General features: G+C 43.9%; 1 protein-coding gene across 9 annotated transcripts in view; it reads right to left on the bottom strand.

Moving 5' to 3' along the window:
• DMD (dystrophin) overlaps positions 1-16,690 on the bottom strand; it is a 6,826,337-nt gene that overhangs the window by 25,316 nt on the left and 6,784,331 nt on the right. For 7 of the 9 annotated variants that reach the window (XM_078657819.1, XM_078657824.1, XM_078657821.1 and 4 more), the window contains one exon: positions 7,142-7,234. In XM_078657819.1, coding sequence (XP_078513945.1) covers positions 7,142-7,234 — 93 coding nt within the window. The remainder of the gene's footprint in view (positions 1-7,141; positions 7,235-16,690) is intronic. The other 2 variants (XM_078657820.1, XM_078657823.1) reach the window with 1 other exon arrangement.

Here is a 16,690-nt window from a genome sequence, read left to right as displayed (position 1 = left end):
CTGCTGAATTTCTATGGTTTTGTAAGATGAAATCTGAGCCTAACCATATCGTCCCTTCAACCTTTGTATTTTATAGGGAATTTCTATGTTTTTTTAAGTGCATTTCCTAACTCTAACTTCCCTGTACCCATCGTTTTTTTCAATGAATTTCTACGTTTTCTTTCAATTTTATTTCCTAACTATAATGCCCCTGTAACCTTTGTTTTCTTTTCAGTGAACTTCAAAGTTTTTTAAAATGTAATTTCCTAACTGTAATCTGTAACCTTTGAGCGTGGGAGTTTGAGTACGTATGCGAGTGGATGTGTGAGTTTCCGAATGGGTGTGTGAGCAGTGCATGTGTATTTGAGTTGGTGGAGGAGTGTCTGAGTGAGTCTGAGAAAGCGTGCAACATTCCGAGTGGATCTGTGAGTGGGTGCATGAGTATGTGAGAGGGTGTGAGTCTCTAAATGGTTCTGTGAGTGTGTGTGTCTCTCAGTGGATCTGTGAGTGGGTGCTTAAGTAGGTCTGTCAGTGGGTGTGAGGTAAAAACAAGTAGAGGCGACACAGGAGCAGGTCCTTGTGCCAGCTCCCCCTGTGATGGTCCTCCTGTCCAGCTTGCTTGTAGTCCGCTACCCTTGGCTGCCTTCAGTTTTGTGCCTCCTCTGCTCATTTTATGCTCATTTTACTGCCTCTTCTATTCTACCCTCTATTTTGCCTCTTTCTGCCCATTATTTTGCCTCTTCTGCTTGCTCCTGACCTTTATTCTGCCTTTTGCTGCTCATTTCTGACGCCGATTTTGCCTCTTGCTGCTGGTTCCTTTTTTTTTCTCAGCATATTTTATTGAATTTTTGTACCATACAGACCGTAATAATTTGGACAAAGTGAGACATACATATCCATTTTGAGAGACCGCAGTAATTCCAATTTTTCCACCAACTATGACTTCAGTATGTATGGAGAAACAAAAACGTAAAGTAATGAAACTGTATAAAACATTGCACATCCATACACTGCATTTCATACCCTGTTCCCTCCCGATATCTCCTTTAGTTAGAATCCCTAACCTGCTTTGCAATATTTTAATTTTGCCTGCATTACATTATTTCATCTTCTAGTCATTGGCCCAATGTGGTGTGAGGCTCACTTGATAAGCCTCTAAAATCAGCCCATCTTTGCCATATTTTGCTGTACTTCTGTGGACATCAACGTGCCGTGAAAACCGGGAGTTACAGACCCATATTGAAGTCCATGCCCTTTTTCCAGGCACCTATGCGAGGTGGAGTGTCTGCTTTCCATTGTCTAGCAGTGTCCCGTTTGAATAGTGTGAGGCCTAGAAACAGTAGGTGTAGTTCTTATCTAATTCCCCCTATTCCCTTTATGCAGTATAATAGTAGGAGTTGTGGGAATCTGTTGTGGAGATCCCATGCCAACACTTCTGACAGGCAATTCGTCAAGCCGAGCCAGAAGCAATCTAATTCCGAGCAAGACCAAATCGTGTATATAAGAATGTATCTTTGTCTTTTTGACAACGTAGTCACTGTGGGGATACAATGAGCCTCAACCCTCCATTGTCTATATCTGGTGAAGTATACCCTGTGCAGATACTTGAACTGTATGAGCCTCAGGAGGGTGGAGATCGCTGCCCCTCTGAAGACTCTAGCACTTCTTCTGTCCAGTGATCATCGTTGATTGGGCCCAAGCCAGTTGCCCATGTTGCCCTCGGGGTATCTAGGGTACTGGGGTTGTTTGTTTTCAAGGATTGGTAGACTTTTGTTATTTTGTGCGCTCCGAGATCACCCATCAGGAGTTTACCCTCTAGCTGGCTAAATTTGTGTAGGAAGGTGGATACCTGACTATGGTTACCCCAGATTTTTGCCTTGTGTTTAGCTGGTTTTCGACTTAGTTGGCCTGGGATCCTGCTAATCAGGGTCCCAGGCTACCTGCTCTCTCTTTAAATGGACTCCATGTACCCTAGGTACATCACCAATTTGGTACTGGACACCTTGTCAGCCCCTGTACCATGCACTATAGGTGCTCAGGGCATAGGTGCATCCAAGGCCTACCAGGGGCTGCAGCATATCTTTTGCCACCCCTGGCTGTTACTTAAATCGACACAACTGGCTGTTCACACAGCTGGGGCAAGGTGGTGTAATCACCCCTTGCTTAGATATGGTATACCTATATCTAAACCTATATCTGGACACATATATACCTATAAGTCACTCCTATGGCAGGCCTTTACAATCCTGGAGGCAGAGTGCTTGGTTTTATGTGAGATGGTGCTCTAGCATGAGCTGAGCCTGTCTGCAGTGTTCGGAACCATTTCCTTACTGCTGTTCCAGTGATACTGCCATACCATATACTCTTAAGTGCATTAAAATCCTCGCGGTTAATGCTAACTTTGGTTTGGCTTTATCAAAACATGTCGTGTTTGGTGTCATACACTTTGAAATACTACCCCCTCGCCAGTTCTGGCGACGGGGGTAGCTTTCCACCCTTCTAGAGGGAGAAGACATGTTACTTACTGCAAATGCGGTTAATCCTAACCAGAGCCCAAGCATCACAAAATGGATGCTGCTGCCACAGACACTTGTCTGGCCTCCTGCTGCTGACCGAAACTCGACAGAGGAGGCTTGATCAAAGGATCTCCTGTCACAGGGAGGTGTCACACCACCCCAGACAGGAGATAGTGGATTGTAGCAGGGAGGGTTCAAAGAAACTAGACACTGCCTGGGGCACACAAGGTGTCACTGGGCAGATTCCAGTCAAACCGGTTCTGGGGCACTCCAGACCCAGTCTTGGCGGCAAACTGGACAAAGGAAAGGGGTGTAACCACCCCCTTTCTGGGTCCCACCCATAGGGGGGACCTAGCAGGTAATCCAGCCCCCAGATTTGGAATATAGGTGGGAGCAGTGCCAATGCACATCAGATTATCCTGACTGAAACTTATGAAACGAAACTCTGGACCCTTCGACATCCTACTCGACGTAGAAGACTGAAGAATCTCCCTTGTGGTCAAGGAGTGACCACCCTGTGCAAACAGGCACCATCCAGCACCTCGACGTTTGCTTTGTTGCAGTTCCCGCCGGAACTCGAGCAACAGAGATCGACAAGACCCAGCGTGCCTGACTTCTAACAGCCCGATCCACAGTCCCTGCAAAGCTGAGACCCGTGGAGGCGACCTGAAGCGAGGGAGCGGCCATCTTGGAGGAACAACGAAGCACTGACCTGTAGCATCCGAGGCTCCCTCGAAGCTGTGCATTGGAGTTTGAGAAGCTCCAGCCCCGAGCAGCTTGTGTACCGAAGCTCACCCCTCCACACTCGACGAGTGCTGCGTGGGGCCCTTTTGCATCTTCCTGCTCGACGCGTTGGTCCGGTCGCTTGCCCGTTGGCTAGTGGCCCCAGAACCAACGAACCTAAGAATTTACACAGCTGGTCTGGTTGCTCCAGACTGGCCCTCGCTCCCCTGAAAAGGAGCACCCGCTCTGACCTTGCTGGTCCGAGTGTTAAGCCTTCTTCGAATCCTGCGTGGGTTGCCTTTGCCAAGGCTTGTTGACTCCGATCCGGAAGCCGACACCGCCGACAGCGAGAGCCTTTGTGGGACAGCTCGTGATCCACTCCAAGACATCCTCGGTGCCCCAGAGTCTACGTGGCAGCGGAGACAAGGCACCCGTCATCAACCTGATTGCGCCCGACATCGCCTGGTTCCTTCCTGGTTCCTTCCTGGTCACTGGCTAGTGACCCAGACTCTGTCCCCTCTGCTTTCAGGTACCCATCAACTTCGATCCACCCTTGGATCGCACCGGACACTTCTCTCCTGGAGGCCTGCAGCATCTTCATCCTCAGGCACCATCGAACTGCGTGAGGAAACCCGACACACATTGGTACCTGTGCACCCGCTTCCTGTGGGCGAGGTAACTTACTAGCGCCGGTGTTCCCACACTGGTACACACCTCTAGTGCCTAAGTCTAAAGTTTGGTAGTCCTAGTCCAGTCGGAAGACTCCTTTTGCAATAACTTTGTAACTTTTACGCACCATTGACTTTACATTGGTGCAAGCCGTGCTTCCCGCACTGCACCCGAATCCCGCGGGCTACTCTCGTCCTAACTGCTGTTAGTCCAGTGTAGTCCCAGCGATTCACAAGGCCCTAGGCCTTATCCCCCATCGATTAGTGATTGTTATACCACTTTATTGATATATGGTTTGAGTGGCCACCGGCCTCATCCAAAACGTGCAACTTGTTTATGTTATACTGTGCTTTTATTTAAACACTTGTGCTTCATTGCTCATAAAGAGTAGTGGGGATTATTCTAAGAATAAATACATATATTTTGATAATATATAACGTGTGTGGTGTCCTTTCATTTGATATTACAGGATTGCATATGGTAAAACAGCTGGCTTCACATGTCCTCTTGAGTTAAGCCTTTAGGCTGCCTAGTCCATGCTACCCCTAGGATAGCTTGTCTTTAAGGTTGACTTACAACCACCACCATAAGGGATACAAGGTGCCCACAGAACTGTGGACATCATATACCAGGCCAACTTCTCACAATTTGGGAATAATGGTTACGTCTTGAATGAATGGGTGTAAAGCATGTCTTAATAGTAGATACTTATAGAACTGATTATGGGGCATTTGCTGCTGGTTTCTGACCTCTGTTTTGCCTCTTTCTGCTCGCCACTGACCTTTATTCTGCTTCTTGCTGCTTGTTTCTGATCTCTATTTTGCCTCTTGCTGCTCATTTCTGACCTCTATTATTGTATCTTTCTGATCGCTCCTGACCTTTATTTTGCCTCTTTTTGCTCCCTTCTGACCTTTATTTTGCCTCTTTCATTCTGACCTTTACTTAGCCTTTATGCTACCTTCTGATCTTTATTCTGCCTCTTTCTGCTCATTTCTCACCTTTATTTTGCCTCTTTCTGCTCTTTGCAGTCTTTTTTTTTGCCTCTTTCTGCTAGTTTTTCACCTTTATTTTACCTCTTTCTGTTCGTTTCCGACCTTTATTCTGCCTCTTGCTGCAGGTTTCTGACCTTTATTCTGCCTCTTCCTGCTCATTTTTTACCTTTATTCTGCCTCTTTCTGCTTGCTTCTGACCTTTATTTTGCCTTTTTCTACTCACTTCTGATCTTTATTTTGCCTCGTTCTGCTTCTTTCCCCCAGGGCAGAGGGGGGAGCCTCAAGGCCTCAGCGGTCCCAGATGGCTTCCTGCCTCCTGCGGGAGCTGGCATTACTCTTGCATGAAGAGAGCTGCTGAAAATGCATCTCCCTGCATATGAGAACAAAGGTTTCATCTGTTTCCCTGCCTGCAAGTCTGTGGGCAGGGAAAGAGATGAAACCTCCGCTTCCAGCAGGCAGATGCACTTTGACTGATTGCGCAGACTGGAGTGTTTGCTTTGGCTTCACGGGAGCTGTCACAGCAAAAGTAAACAGCTTACAGGAGCCGGCCCTGGGAGGTGGCCATCCCCAGGCCCTTATTAGCTCTAGGCTGGGGGCTGTGTGGCCCCCCTCTTTAATGTTAATTGTAGCCCGATGGTGGTGGGCCCCACGCTGACCCCCAATTCATTTCATTTATAGCCTCGGGGAGGTGGTGGTTGTCATCCCCGGGGGGGGGGGGGGTCCTCGCGACCCCCACATTCAATTTAAAATAAGCCCCGGGAAGGTTCCTCATAAAGGAGGTATGCCCCCAGGACATGGCCCATCCTGGAGGCTTAATTCAAAACAAGCGTGGGAGACCACACATCATTTTTTTTTATTTTGCTGCAAATTTGAGGATTCACCTGTGATTTTGTGGCAATTTGAAGAAGAAAATTGTGTTTCCCCCCCCAGCAGGCTCCCTATAGGAACCCACCACCATGCCTAGGGGGTCAGGGCATTGTTACCCTGCTCGATTCTTTAAAAAAAATATTTTCTGTGGGACTCGGCAGAAGCAGAGTCCCAAATTGGCTGCTAACATTTCCTGGTTGAGGTTTTGGCAGCCAATAAGATTTCAGCATGGTTACTGTCTGATCCGCTCCCCTAGATATACAAATTTAGATTTCAGTTAATATCTCTAAAACTACTGAATGGATTTACACCAAACTACCAAACGTCACTACTCTGGAGCAAGATCTAGATTTCTGACAAACTTGGTGTAATTACGTTCAGTGGTTCGGGCTGTAGTCATGTTCATAAACCCTATGGGAATTAACAAGGGGAAATCGCGTTTTGGGACACCCCCTTTTTCGCAGGCCCACTTGAGGGATCACCCTGAAACTTTCTACACAGCAGCTGAAGTGAGCGTCTGATTGTTTTGGAAAATTTTGTGAAGATTCGGTAAACGACATCAAAGTATAGGCAAGTCTTAAAACACATTTCCTATGGAAACTAGGGCCTAACTATAACTACCTACTGGCGATCGCCAATCTGTTTAGCAAAGCCAAGTAGAACTGTTGTATTTCACTGGTTTTGTACGAGTGACATCTGAGCCCTGTAACCTTTGTTTTTTTCAGTTTTTTTCTGGGGCAATTAAAAAAAAAAAAAAATATATATATATATATATATATATATATATATATATATGTATATATATATATATGCAATGACAAGTAAAGCCATTATAACTGAGAAATAGTTGGAAGGAACTCTATTATGAAGCATGCCACCAAAGAGTATCCTTGGTGGGTGAGAGTTCTTTAAAGCAATAGGATTCTCTTTCCTTAGGTCGAGGGGAGGGCTCTTTGACTGATCCAATGGTTTACATCAATGACATTCCACAATATCTGAACATTAGAATTACTTTTGGTGAAAACTTCAACATTTTTTTACTATTTCATGTAACATCTCGGAGAATAATATTGATTGGAAATCTTGTGAACATGTTTTAATTGGAAATGGTAAAAGTCCAATAAAATTGGTTCATAAAAAAAGAGAAAAAATAGACAAAAACAGTGTTAGATTTTCCAAAAAATGTATAGAGAGCAAAGCAATATATAAGGTATGACCACCTAAACAAAAGAAGTTAAATCAGCAAGGAACTATACTTATTATTCAGAAAAAAAATCTTCTGCAGCTGTCTTTTTTATCCGTATATCTGCACCAAAATCTTTGCACATCATTCTTGTCATCACATCATCCCTCATCCAACCATTTTTCACTTCTACCACGCTTGAGGTAACTTACCTCTTGTACTCGGAAATGAATTATTCAGCTGCTCCATTACTTCTTCTAACCCTGTGCTTGTTCCATGTGGAGGGCTCAGCAGGTCATCTTCTGCTGAAGGAAACAGTCACGTTCATGGCAAATTAAAAAAAGAGCTGAAACATGTATGTCCAACACAATACTACGGAAAAGCACCCAATAAACTGCAATGAAACCAATCAATTTACCAGTCATACATTATGCTTCTTACTTCAAAATCAAAAGAAGCATTTTAAAATGAGCAATTAACCCACTGAATCCAAGCAGAAGGACAGCTTCCTAACTCGCCTACAAAACTCCTAGTCGTGAAGTGCTTGCTTGACTTGTAGGGCTGCGTTAAATAGTGTAGCACTTGGCACATGGGCTCTGTAGAAATTCTGTTGATAGAATTGCTTCCTAAAATTATCAAGGGATTTTTTAGCAGTATGTGCTCATTCATAACAAAATATGTCAACTCTCAAACTTTTCTTGAGAACTGGATGACTCAGGGGCATGTCCAAAAAACATTTAGCAATGTCATTCTCAAGCCTAAATGCAAATAATTATGAAATCTAGGGACGAATATGACCTATATATCACACACATAGCCATAAGTCATTTAAGATCTGATTTTTGTATAGGCACAATGGAATAGTTGTTGCAAACGGTTGTTATTCTGTTTCTGAACTTCAAGGAAGTTGCCTAGAAGACTTGTCACTTTCTTTGATTAAAAAAACAGTTAAAAACACTAAGAAATGCAGTGTAGAACAGTAGCTTTTGTATTTGATATGCTCTGACGTAACATCGACCCTAGTCTGAGACATGATCAGTCTGCATCACATACATCAAATTGCACCTCTGAACCTCCTTTTCCCAGTGTTCTCCATGGGGGCATTTCATTGAGGAAATATACTGAGGCATCTCTCAAAATTCCACCAGCCAGTCACCAACATCGCAGAGTCATTACTCAGAATCAGCAACTTTACCCGCGTTATACAGCCATTGAGAGTGCTGTGGTCCTTGTGTGGAATTACAAGCTATAACTTTGGTTTTATTCGAAATCATAGCCGGTTTAGAACCTCCCTTGCTGTTTTTACTTCTTTACAAATCAGCCCTGAGATTGCATCTGTCACTTGTTGCTAGAAGGCCTGTACATGAAACACTCCCTAAGCAAAAGTTTTTATTCTGTTTTATCACTGGAGCATCAGGGGCATCCTTCAAATATTTCTGAGTTCATTTTTTGCAGTGTTGGCTATGGCAGTCCTACCAGTCTTACCAGCGGCAGCCTGCACAGGTAAATGCGGGGGTGGGCCGGTTGGGGGGAAGTCGACCGACGACGTAAAAGGCATAATCAAATAAATAAATAAACAACACCTATTCTGTCTTTTTTCGGCTCCCCGCCCTGCCCCACCCCTGCCATGCCTGCTCGTGCCAGCAGCCTCTGAGTCCTACTTAGGAATTGGATCAACGTCATTATGGGATCTCTACCTTTGGAAGATGTGTATATTCCACTACAATTACTGATTTCCCTTCACTATCCCTTCCTTGTATGTTAACTCTATACCGTTCAATTAATCTTCTCATCCCTACTTCTTTTTGCAACCTGGCTTTCCTACGTATTTCCTCGGTTTGCCTGATCCTTGCCACCAGACGCTTACTGCCACGAGTATGGTCAACCCTGGTTCTCTGGCGGCCCCAAAAAAAAAAGAGGGGTGCAAAGGTTTCTAAATGAGGGGAAATAAGTCAATCAAATCAAGAAGGATTTGATTTGGACACTAACTCTATCCGGACTATTGCCAACACTTTATTGGATGATTGTTGTAAAAGGTTTCTGGCTATTCTTCTAGCGGAACGATCCCGGATAGTGAATTGCCTCAAGGCTATTAAAATCAGTTTGAGTTTCTCTCATTCATAGTGCGGCTGTCTCCAGCGAACCTTTGCCCAGTCCTAATGCAGGACAGTCTTTGGATTTAGGAACCATTTCTGATTACCACTGATGTTGCCACTGCTGCCTTATCATCCAAGCATGCTTGCTGGAGGCCAACCCAGCCAGTTCTTTACTCCCTTTACAGACTCGCCTTTTGGAGGCTGCATAGGGTACCCGGATAAAGACATCTTGCAGTAAGGTTCTATGGCCTTCATCTCAACCATCTACTGCCTGCAAAGGCCAGGTAGATGAAGCTCAGCAGGACCAAGAGAGAGCATCAAGTTCAGGCAGAAGTCTAGAAATGAACCTCCCCCTTTGCTGCTTCTCCCTATGTGGCAGTACTGATAGGGGTCCCCGAAAGTTTGTATGAACAATCAGACTGTCGAATAACTCACCAACAAGGTGTTAGGCTGGTAGGTTAGGAACAAAGGTTTCCAGTTTTCTGCTGCATCTGGGCTCATTATGGTCGGCTGGATTGGTGCAGTCCTAGGAAAAACTGTGAAGGGAAGTGTGTCCTCATCAATCTTAGGCGGCGAGAGATGGCACATAGTTTGTTGACCTATTCTTTTGACCAGGCACATAATGAAAGAAAGATTCTTATGGCCCCGTTGGTTAATTTCTATAAACCTCTGTTGGTTTTGGCCATGTCAACTCTTTGTACAGCCTAGTACCCCCAGGGTCTATTGGCCCTTATAACCTTCACCCAAAACCTGATCAGCTTCTTAACACAGGCAAGTAGGCCAACTCTATGTACTCATCTAAGGGCATCTCTTTAGCTAATCGTATCCTGTTCTTTCGAGTTTTTTTTTTTTGTTTTTTTTTCCGCCGAGTTTTATATAGCGCGAACTAGACCCAAACTGAATCAGGTATCAGAGCGCTTTACATAGCACCAGTTACGTTACATGAGGACACGCATTCATTTTAGGCACGGGGAGATTAAGTGATTTGCCCAGAATCACAGGAGGTTTTTGGCGTCGTTACCGAGACTCGAACCCAGATCCCCAGGTCCGAGGTCGAGCGCCCTAGCCGTTAGGCCAACCCCTCTCCCCTCAAACTCAAACTGATCGACTGTTTATTTCTACTTTAGAGCGCATAGCAAAGCCTGTTCCTGTTACTTCTTCTTGAGTGGTAAATCAAATCAGGCCCAAGAGGCGCCTTAACACCAGGCCACCCTGTTCCTTGATGCCCTTCTCTTTTTTACTGATTAGCTGGAATATAGCAGGAATTAGTTCCAAGATTAACGATCTGGATTGGTTGATGACTATTAATCATTTTGAAATTATTTATTGTCTAAGGGACATGGGGCACTGTTCCTGAATCGTGTGATGGGTTTGCATGCCTCTCAGTTGCCCCCACTTCCTATTCTCATGGTCCAGCTCAGTGTGGTCTTTCAATTAGGATTAATCGGTTGCTTAATATTTCAGTAGCTGAATTGGATACCTGCTGTTCTGCTTTTCAGACTGTGCTGATCAAGGATGCAAGGAGTTCTTTACTTTTATTGGATTCATTTTTAGAACATTGATTTTACTACTGTAGCCTGTGATAATTTTGCTAATTTGTTTTCTTTTATGCAAGTACGTAAGGTCCTGAGAGGTATGGGAGCGAAGCACACCCAAACTTTATTATCTGTGGTGATTTTAACACTAAACTGTGGATCAACACTAAGTTTGGGGGAGGGGATGAGTGCTAATGGCAATGACACGAGCCATAGAGGTTCAGAGAAAGCATCTTGTATAGTACCGTGCGATCTTATTAACATAATCTAGCTTTTTGAGGAAGAGGATTCCCCGGTGCCAACTAGTAGAGGGTGAGGTCGCCCTTCCACTATTGACTATATTTTTTCTATCTGCAGTTTGTCCTTGGTTTTCAACGAGGAACTACATTCTACTAACTGACTGGGTGTGCCAATAATGCACTACTGGTAGCACGGCACTTCCCAATATTGAAAGTGGTTTCCCCAACTAGGCAGCCTGAGTGCCCATCCTCTTCTCATAATGACTGAAGGTCCCTGTTGGCACCTGAATCTTTTCTTGCTTCTCTTATTACTAACAACCTAGGGACCTTCCTCCCCTGTTTATCAGAAGTTGTGAGGGGGGGACAAGATGTTGGATAATTTTGAAAATGTTTGCCTACGTATTAAAGAAAGCCTAATGAAGCCAGCAAAGGATGTACCTGTTCAGCCGAGATGGTTTAATTCTGAATGATCCGCAGCTAAACGCAATCTTAGCAACATTTTGATGGCCAAGCCTATGTTTCAGGTTGAGGCTATACAAGCATGGAAAGTTTATACAAATATGTTATAAAGGAGGAGAAATTACCAGCTAATGGTAGATTGGGAAAAGATCGAGGCTGCAACACGCCAAAAGAATAGTAAAGTGTTCTGTAGGTTTGTAAGCAGAATTCACCAGAGGGACGTCCCAGCCAATATACTGTGATCTAGCATTACTGGCAGTGATTGGGTTTCTTATTTTTAGGCTATTTATTTCATGAATGAGGCTGAGAGGTTCACCCAGTTGCTACTGAGTATGTTGGAGGGTGACACTTATTTGTCATTTACGTTAGCTGAAGTCTCTTTGGCTATTAAGTTAAGTCCATGGGGGCAAGCGTTTTACCCAGGAAATAGTGAGGCACTATCCTGAAAACAAAATCATGTTTTATCGATTGTAAGTTCATTGGATGCCTCTCTGTCTCTTTTGTTATTTAATTTTTCCATTTAGGGTTTTAAACATTAGCTCATCAGGGTCCAGTCGGCACGAGATTTTCAGAATAATCTCAATTTGGTAAATTAATTTGGTTTAGATTTACTACAGGTAAATTGACCTTATGCGGGTATCAGGAAAACAATAAATATGGTTGTGGCCCTCCAGCTACACAGTGGAGTGCCCAAGTATTTCCATGTTGCTGATCTATACGTAGAACCTGGTCTTTCACATGGTTACATTTTTGTGTTATCCTGTATCTAAACACAAACACGAAGATATCATGGATATTCTTGAATTTAACTGTATAAACTCTTGGCTGTTTTTGATTGGTGCTGTGGTTTGGATCTTGAGAGTTTGAGTCTTACGTAAAGCATGGGTTGTAAAATTAATTTTGCACAGTAGAGCACTACATAATTTTATATTTTTTGTCTTACAACACATTAAAGATGTTACAGATGGCGACAATCGTACTTCAGTTTCAGCTACTTCTTCTGAATCATTAGTTATTCTAATGAACAGGCTCTTGGATCTGAAAATGCACTTTTTTAGTGTAAGTCTATGGAAATCCCTGCATCCTTAAATATTAAATAACAATGTCCAGTTCTGAACCTGTAACAATATTCATTCTATTATCAGTATTTTATACCCAGCAGCACAAAGAGTGCTTTGATACACTTTATTTTCAAATACTTAAAATACTTAAAACACCAAAGTACATGTATTAATAATAAATGTATTGCAATGAAAATACAGACACAAAACTAAAAATAAAAGTTTAAAAAATAACCTATATTAGTGCAAATAGTATTATTCATTTGCTCTCTTTTTAATGCTTTACAGTCATTAGCACTTAAACAAAAAGTGAACTGCACAAAACAGAGCCGCTGATTTCGTGTTTTACTAGTTGTAGCTCACCCAAGCTTTTGCATGCAGCAGGTGCACACATTTGTAAATAAATTAAAATACTAGGAATAGGTTTCTTAAGACATATATCCTACTCCTTCAGTAATTTTAATATTTTCCAACTGCAGTAAGAGGCAGCAGAAGTTCCGGAATGTATGCGTCACTCCAGTTCTGAAGCGGCCGCCACTATAGAAGCGCGTCGAGTTCATGCTGTAGATCATTCCCATTCAGCTTAGTTGGCCATGTTGTTTTGTGATGTGAACATCATCCACAGGGAACTAGCTGCCTGGCGATAATGACCTTCAGTCACAACTCATCTGATTCAAGCTGGTGACCCGAATGGTAACATTCTTGTGCAAATCCATAGGGGTGTCATGCACTGTGAAGAGCAACTTCATGTTGTAATATTGTAATAATACATGGATCACACTATTCCTCAAGCAAAAGCACAAGATGGTAATACAGTGCAGAATAAAAGGATATAGTTGAATGAATGTAACTCAGAAAAAGTGTGGCACACTCCAATTCTATTAAGAACCATAAGAAAATTATGCTAAGGCAACGTGTGTGTCATACGGATAGTTTCCAGAAAACGAGAAAATATTTTGTAATACTTAACACCGCACACTAAAGTAATAGTTAGGGGTAGATTTTGCAACTCTAGCTTTCCCATCACCAGTTCTGCTCATTTTTTGGCGGATTTGAACAACTGTAAATGGAGAACAAGAGGAAGGGAGTCAAACGTATGGGCCAGAGTGAGCAAGGATGTTTAATGCTTAAGATACATCCAAAAATAGCTGTCAGAGTAAGAAAGTACACGTGCAATAATCATGGACGGATACCACAATCCATGCACAATATGAACACTAAACCCTAATAACAAAACATATAAAGCACAATATTAGAAATGGGGGTCTCTAATTGGCAGAGGTATGCACCTTTGTCCAGGTAGGGACCCTTCCTTCTAGCCAGGAAGGGGATTACACACTATAGACAACCCCTGCTAACCCTTTGGTAGCTTGGCATGAGTAGACAGTCTTATCCCAAAGGCAATACATAAAGTATTTGTACCCAAACACACAGTGACAGTGACAGTGAAAACACCACAAATTGACACCACACCAGTTTAGAAAAATAAAGTACCTTTATCTAAACCAAACAAGACAAAAACAACAAAAATCTAACATACATATATCACTTTTGAAACAGTTATATCAGAAATAGAACTGTAGAAACAAAATAGCTCCACCTGGGGCTATTGAAACGTTGTGACAGGCACAAATGCAAAGAATGGCGCCACCGGCGAGGTGTGACTCACACGGAGCCCCAAACAACAGTACCATGGAAACAAAATCAACAGGCAATGATTGGTGTAGCGGAGCTCAGGTGTCGATGCCAAGGTGAAATCGGTTTCCATTTGCCATGGAGGAGGCAAGGCATTGAGTCCAGGACAGGGAAGTTAGGTGGCGCAGGCGGTGAAGTGTCGGTTCCAGTGATGTGATTCGAGAAAGACTTCGTGAAGTCACACTCAGCGGTTATTGGCTCAGCAATAACGTGGTGCTGTCAGTGACTGCTTCGGTGCGAGAGTTGGCTTCGGTAAAGCTGATAACTGCAGGCATCGAAGGGCGTTGGAGCAGTGGTGCATGCAGGGTGATGCGTTGTGCACTTCACGAGCGGTGCCCTTGGCGTCTGTGCAGGTCATGGCGTCACTGGCAGCGGCACTGACGGCATAAGAGATTTTGATCTTGCTTTGCAGCACAAACCACACAATTCTCAGGGCCCAGTAACCTAGAATTGGCACCCTTTTGAATACAGGAGTCCATAGAGGAGTCCAGGTGCTGGTCAGTGGATGCAGGTGAAATCTTTGTGACTTCAGTACGGGAGGCAAGCACACACAAGCACTTGGAGTTTCTTCTTCATGCTGGTTCACAACAAAGTTCCATTCTTTGTCCTCTCCCTGGCAGATTCAGCAATTGCAGGCCAACCCAGCAAAGCACACACAGAAAAGGGGCAGTACTCCTCCTTACAGCTTTCCAGATCTTCTCCCTGGCAGAGGTTCCTCTTGAGTCCAGACGTGATTAATTCTCTGGGGTTAAGGTCCAATACTTATACCCCATTTTCTCTTTGTTCTCATTATGACAAGGGTCTCTGAGCCCAGTCCAAACCAGCTCTGTCCTCTGTGGCCAGCTTCCACCCAGGAAAGGCAGAGCACACGTCAACCCCTGTCACTACTTACCCAATCGCCTAGAGAGTGAAGAAGACAGTGAGGAAGCGTTTCCGCCTTACAGTTCTCCTAACCTCTGTTTCAAGTCTCCCCTAGATACGTCTGTGGACAATGTGGGCGATCCCTTTAAGGAGCTCAACTTCCTGGAGACCGAATCACCCCACGTGATGACATCACGTGACCTTATTGGAACGCAGGACAGAACCACAAGAGACCTCATATCCGGTCCCCTTCCTGAAAGAAGGTGTTTAATGAACCAGGAGGAGAGCGTGAGCCAAGTTTAGAAAGAGCCGGCACCCAGAAACCCTGTCGATGGAGATATCTTCATTGCTGCACTGCCTGAGAAGACTCCTGAGGAGAACAGTGAATCCAGCAGCTGTACTGAAGAATCAAGATGGAATCCGGACCCGTTCCGGCAAAATGGGAATTCTAGCCATGGTCCTGGAGGAGCGTGGCTCAGTGAGGTACGTAACCGTCTCCGTGCCTTGTTTCTAGGATGGAACTCGCATACCGAGATGCCAGAACTAAGGGTAGAGAGGGGGTTGAAAGTGGGCATTGCAGGGAAGCTCTTAGCAACGTAGCACCTAAATCCTCAAGATAAACGCTATTATCCCTGTGCAACACTGGTGGTGGTGCAACCAGGTGATTTTGTTCACCCCCTCACACCTACTCCCTATTAAGGCCATACCTTCATGAGGCTATTCGCCTGAAACAATCTGTTTTTTTGTTTTTTCGAGGGACATGCTCATAAACGCTCCTTTAGTTGAGAAGTGAAGAATTCAAGAATCCCCGGGAGATTTCTTCTGGTCTGGAAGGAAGACTTCAAGAATTGACAATACAGGAAGCGCAATATAAGAAGTATAAAAAGCTTGTTTAAGTGTATCTGATGGAGGAATAAACAAAAGTTGTTAGAAATAATACATAGTGTAGTTGTCCTTATATCACCCCCCCCCCATGGAACTGTCTGGAGTGAATGCACATTCCCTGCCCCTGTCACTGCAAAGCCAGACAGTGAATATTTAAACAGCAGAGGTACACAGAAAGGTTAAATAATAAAGGCCTACTTTCTAGTCTTTTTGGTCATCGCACCGACAGGAGAGGACACATTGCAGAAACCCAAGACGTTCTATCCACGCCGATTCAAGCGTACAACGTCCATAATACTGAACTTCTATCCTAGAGAAGAATCCCCCGATCCCTTGTGATCCCATGAAATACCAAGAGCGCCCTCGTGTGCAATAGTTCTGTGCATTTCCTGTAACCGCTATTGGTTAACAAGATTCCGAATTGAACGGACTCGTGGTTAGCTGCCTACTTCACCCTCATCAGGGGTCCCAGACGGGATCCCTGTGAGTTTTTGTTATTTATTTTTCACTCCTCCTCACGGTGCCACGTGTGCTTATTTCCTAGCAGCGCCAGACCATCCTAGGTGGCCCCATATTGACCAGTTCTGAAGAGACCCGACATTCCACTACGGGTCGAAACGTCGTCGACAACCATAAAGAGGCAGACCTTCTGCAATAGTTGCCTATACTTCCAACTACTGTATTTTTTTTCCATTGACAATTAATTAGGTCGCCGCTTTTTGTAACTAATGTAAACTAGAAACCTCCTTTTTCGATACACTATTACATTTTGCACTTTAGTAGTATAGGTTCTCTCTCTCTTACTCACTTGGGTCACACTCGCACGATGTGATTATGTATATGTATTTAATGCTGTTGATATTGTATAAAATGTAAAAATTTATGTTTGAATACTTGGATAAATGATATAAATTGAGGACCATACTCTCC

This window comes from Lissotriton helveticus, chromosome 8 (genome assembly GCF_964261635.1).
Source record: "Lissotriton helveticus chromosome 8, aLisHel1.1, whole genome shotgun sequence".
In the NCBI taxonomy this organism is placed as follows: Eukaryota; Metazoa; Chordata; class Amphibia; order Caudata; family Salamandridae; genus Lissotriton; species Lissotriton helveticus.
This window is presented reverse-complemented; position numbering and strand designations above follow the sequence as displayed.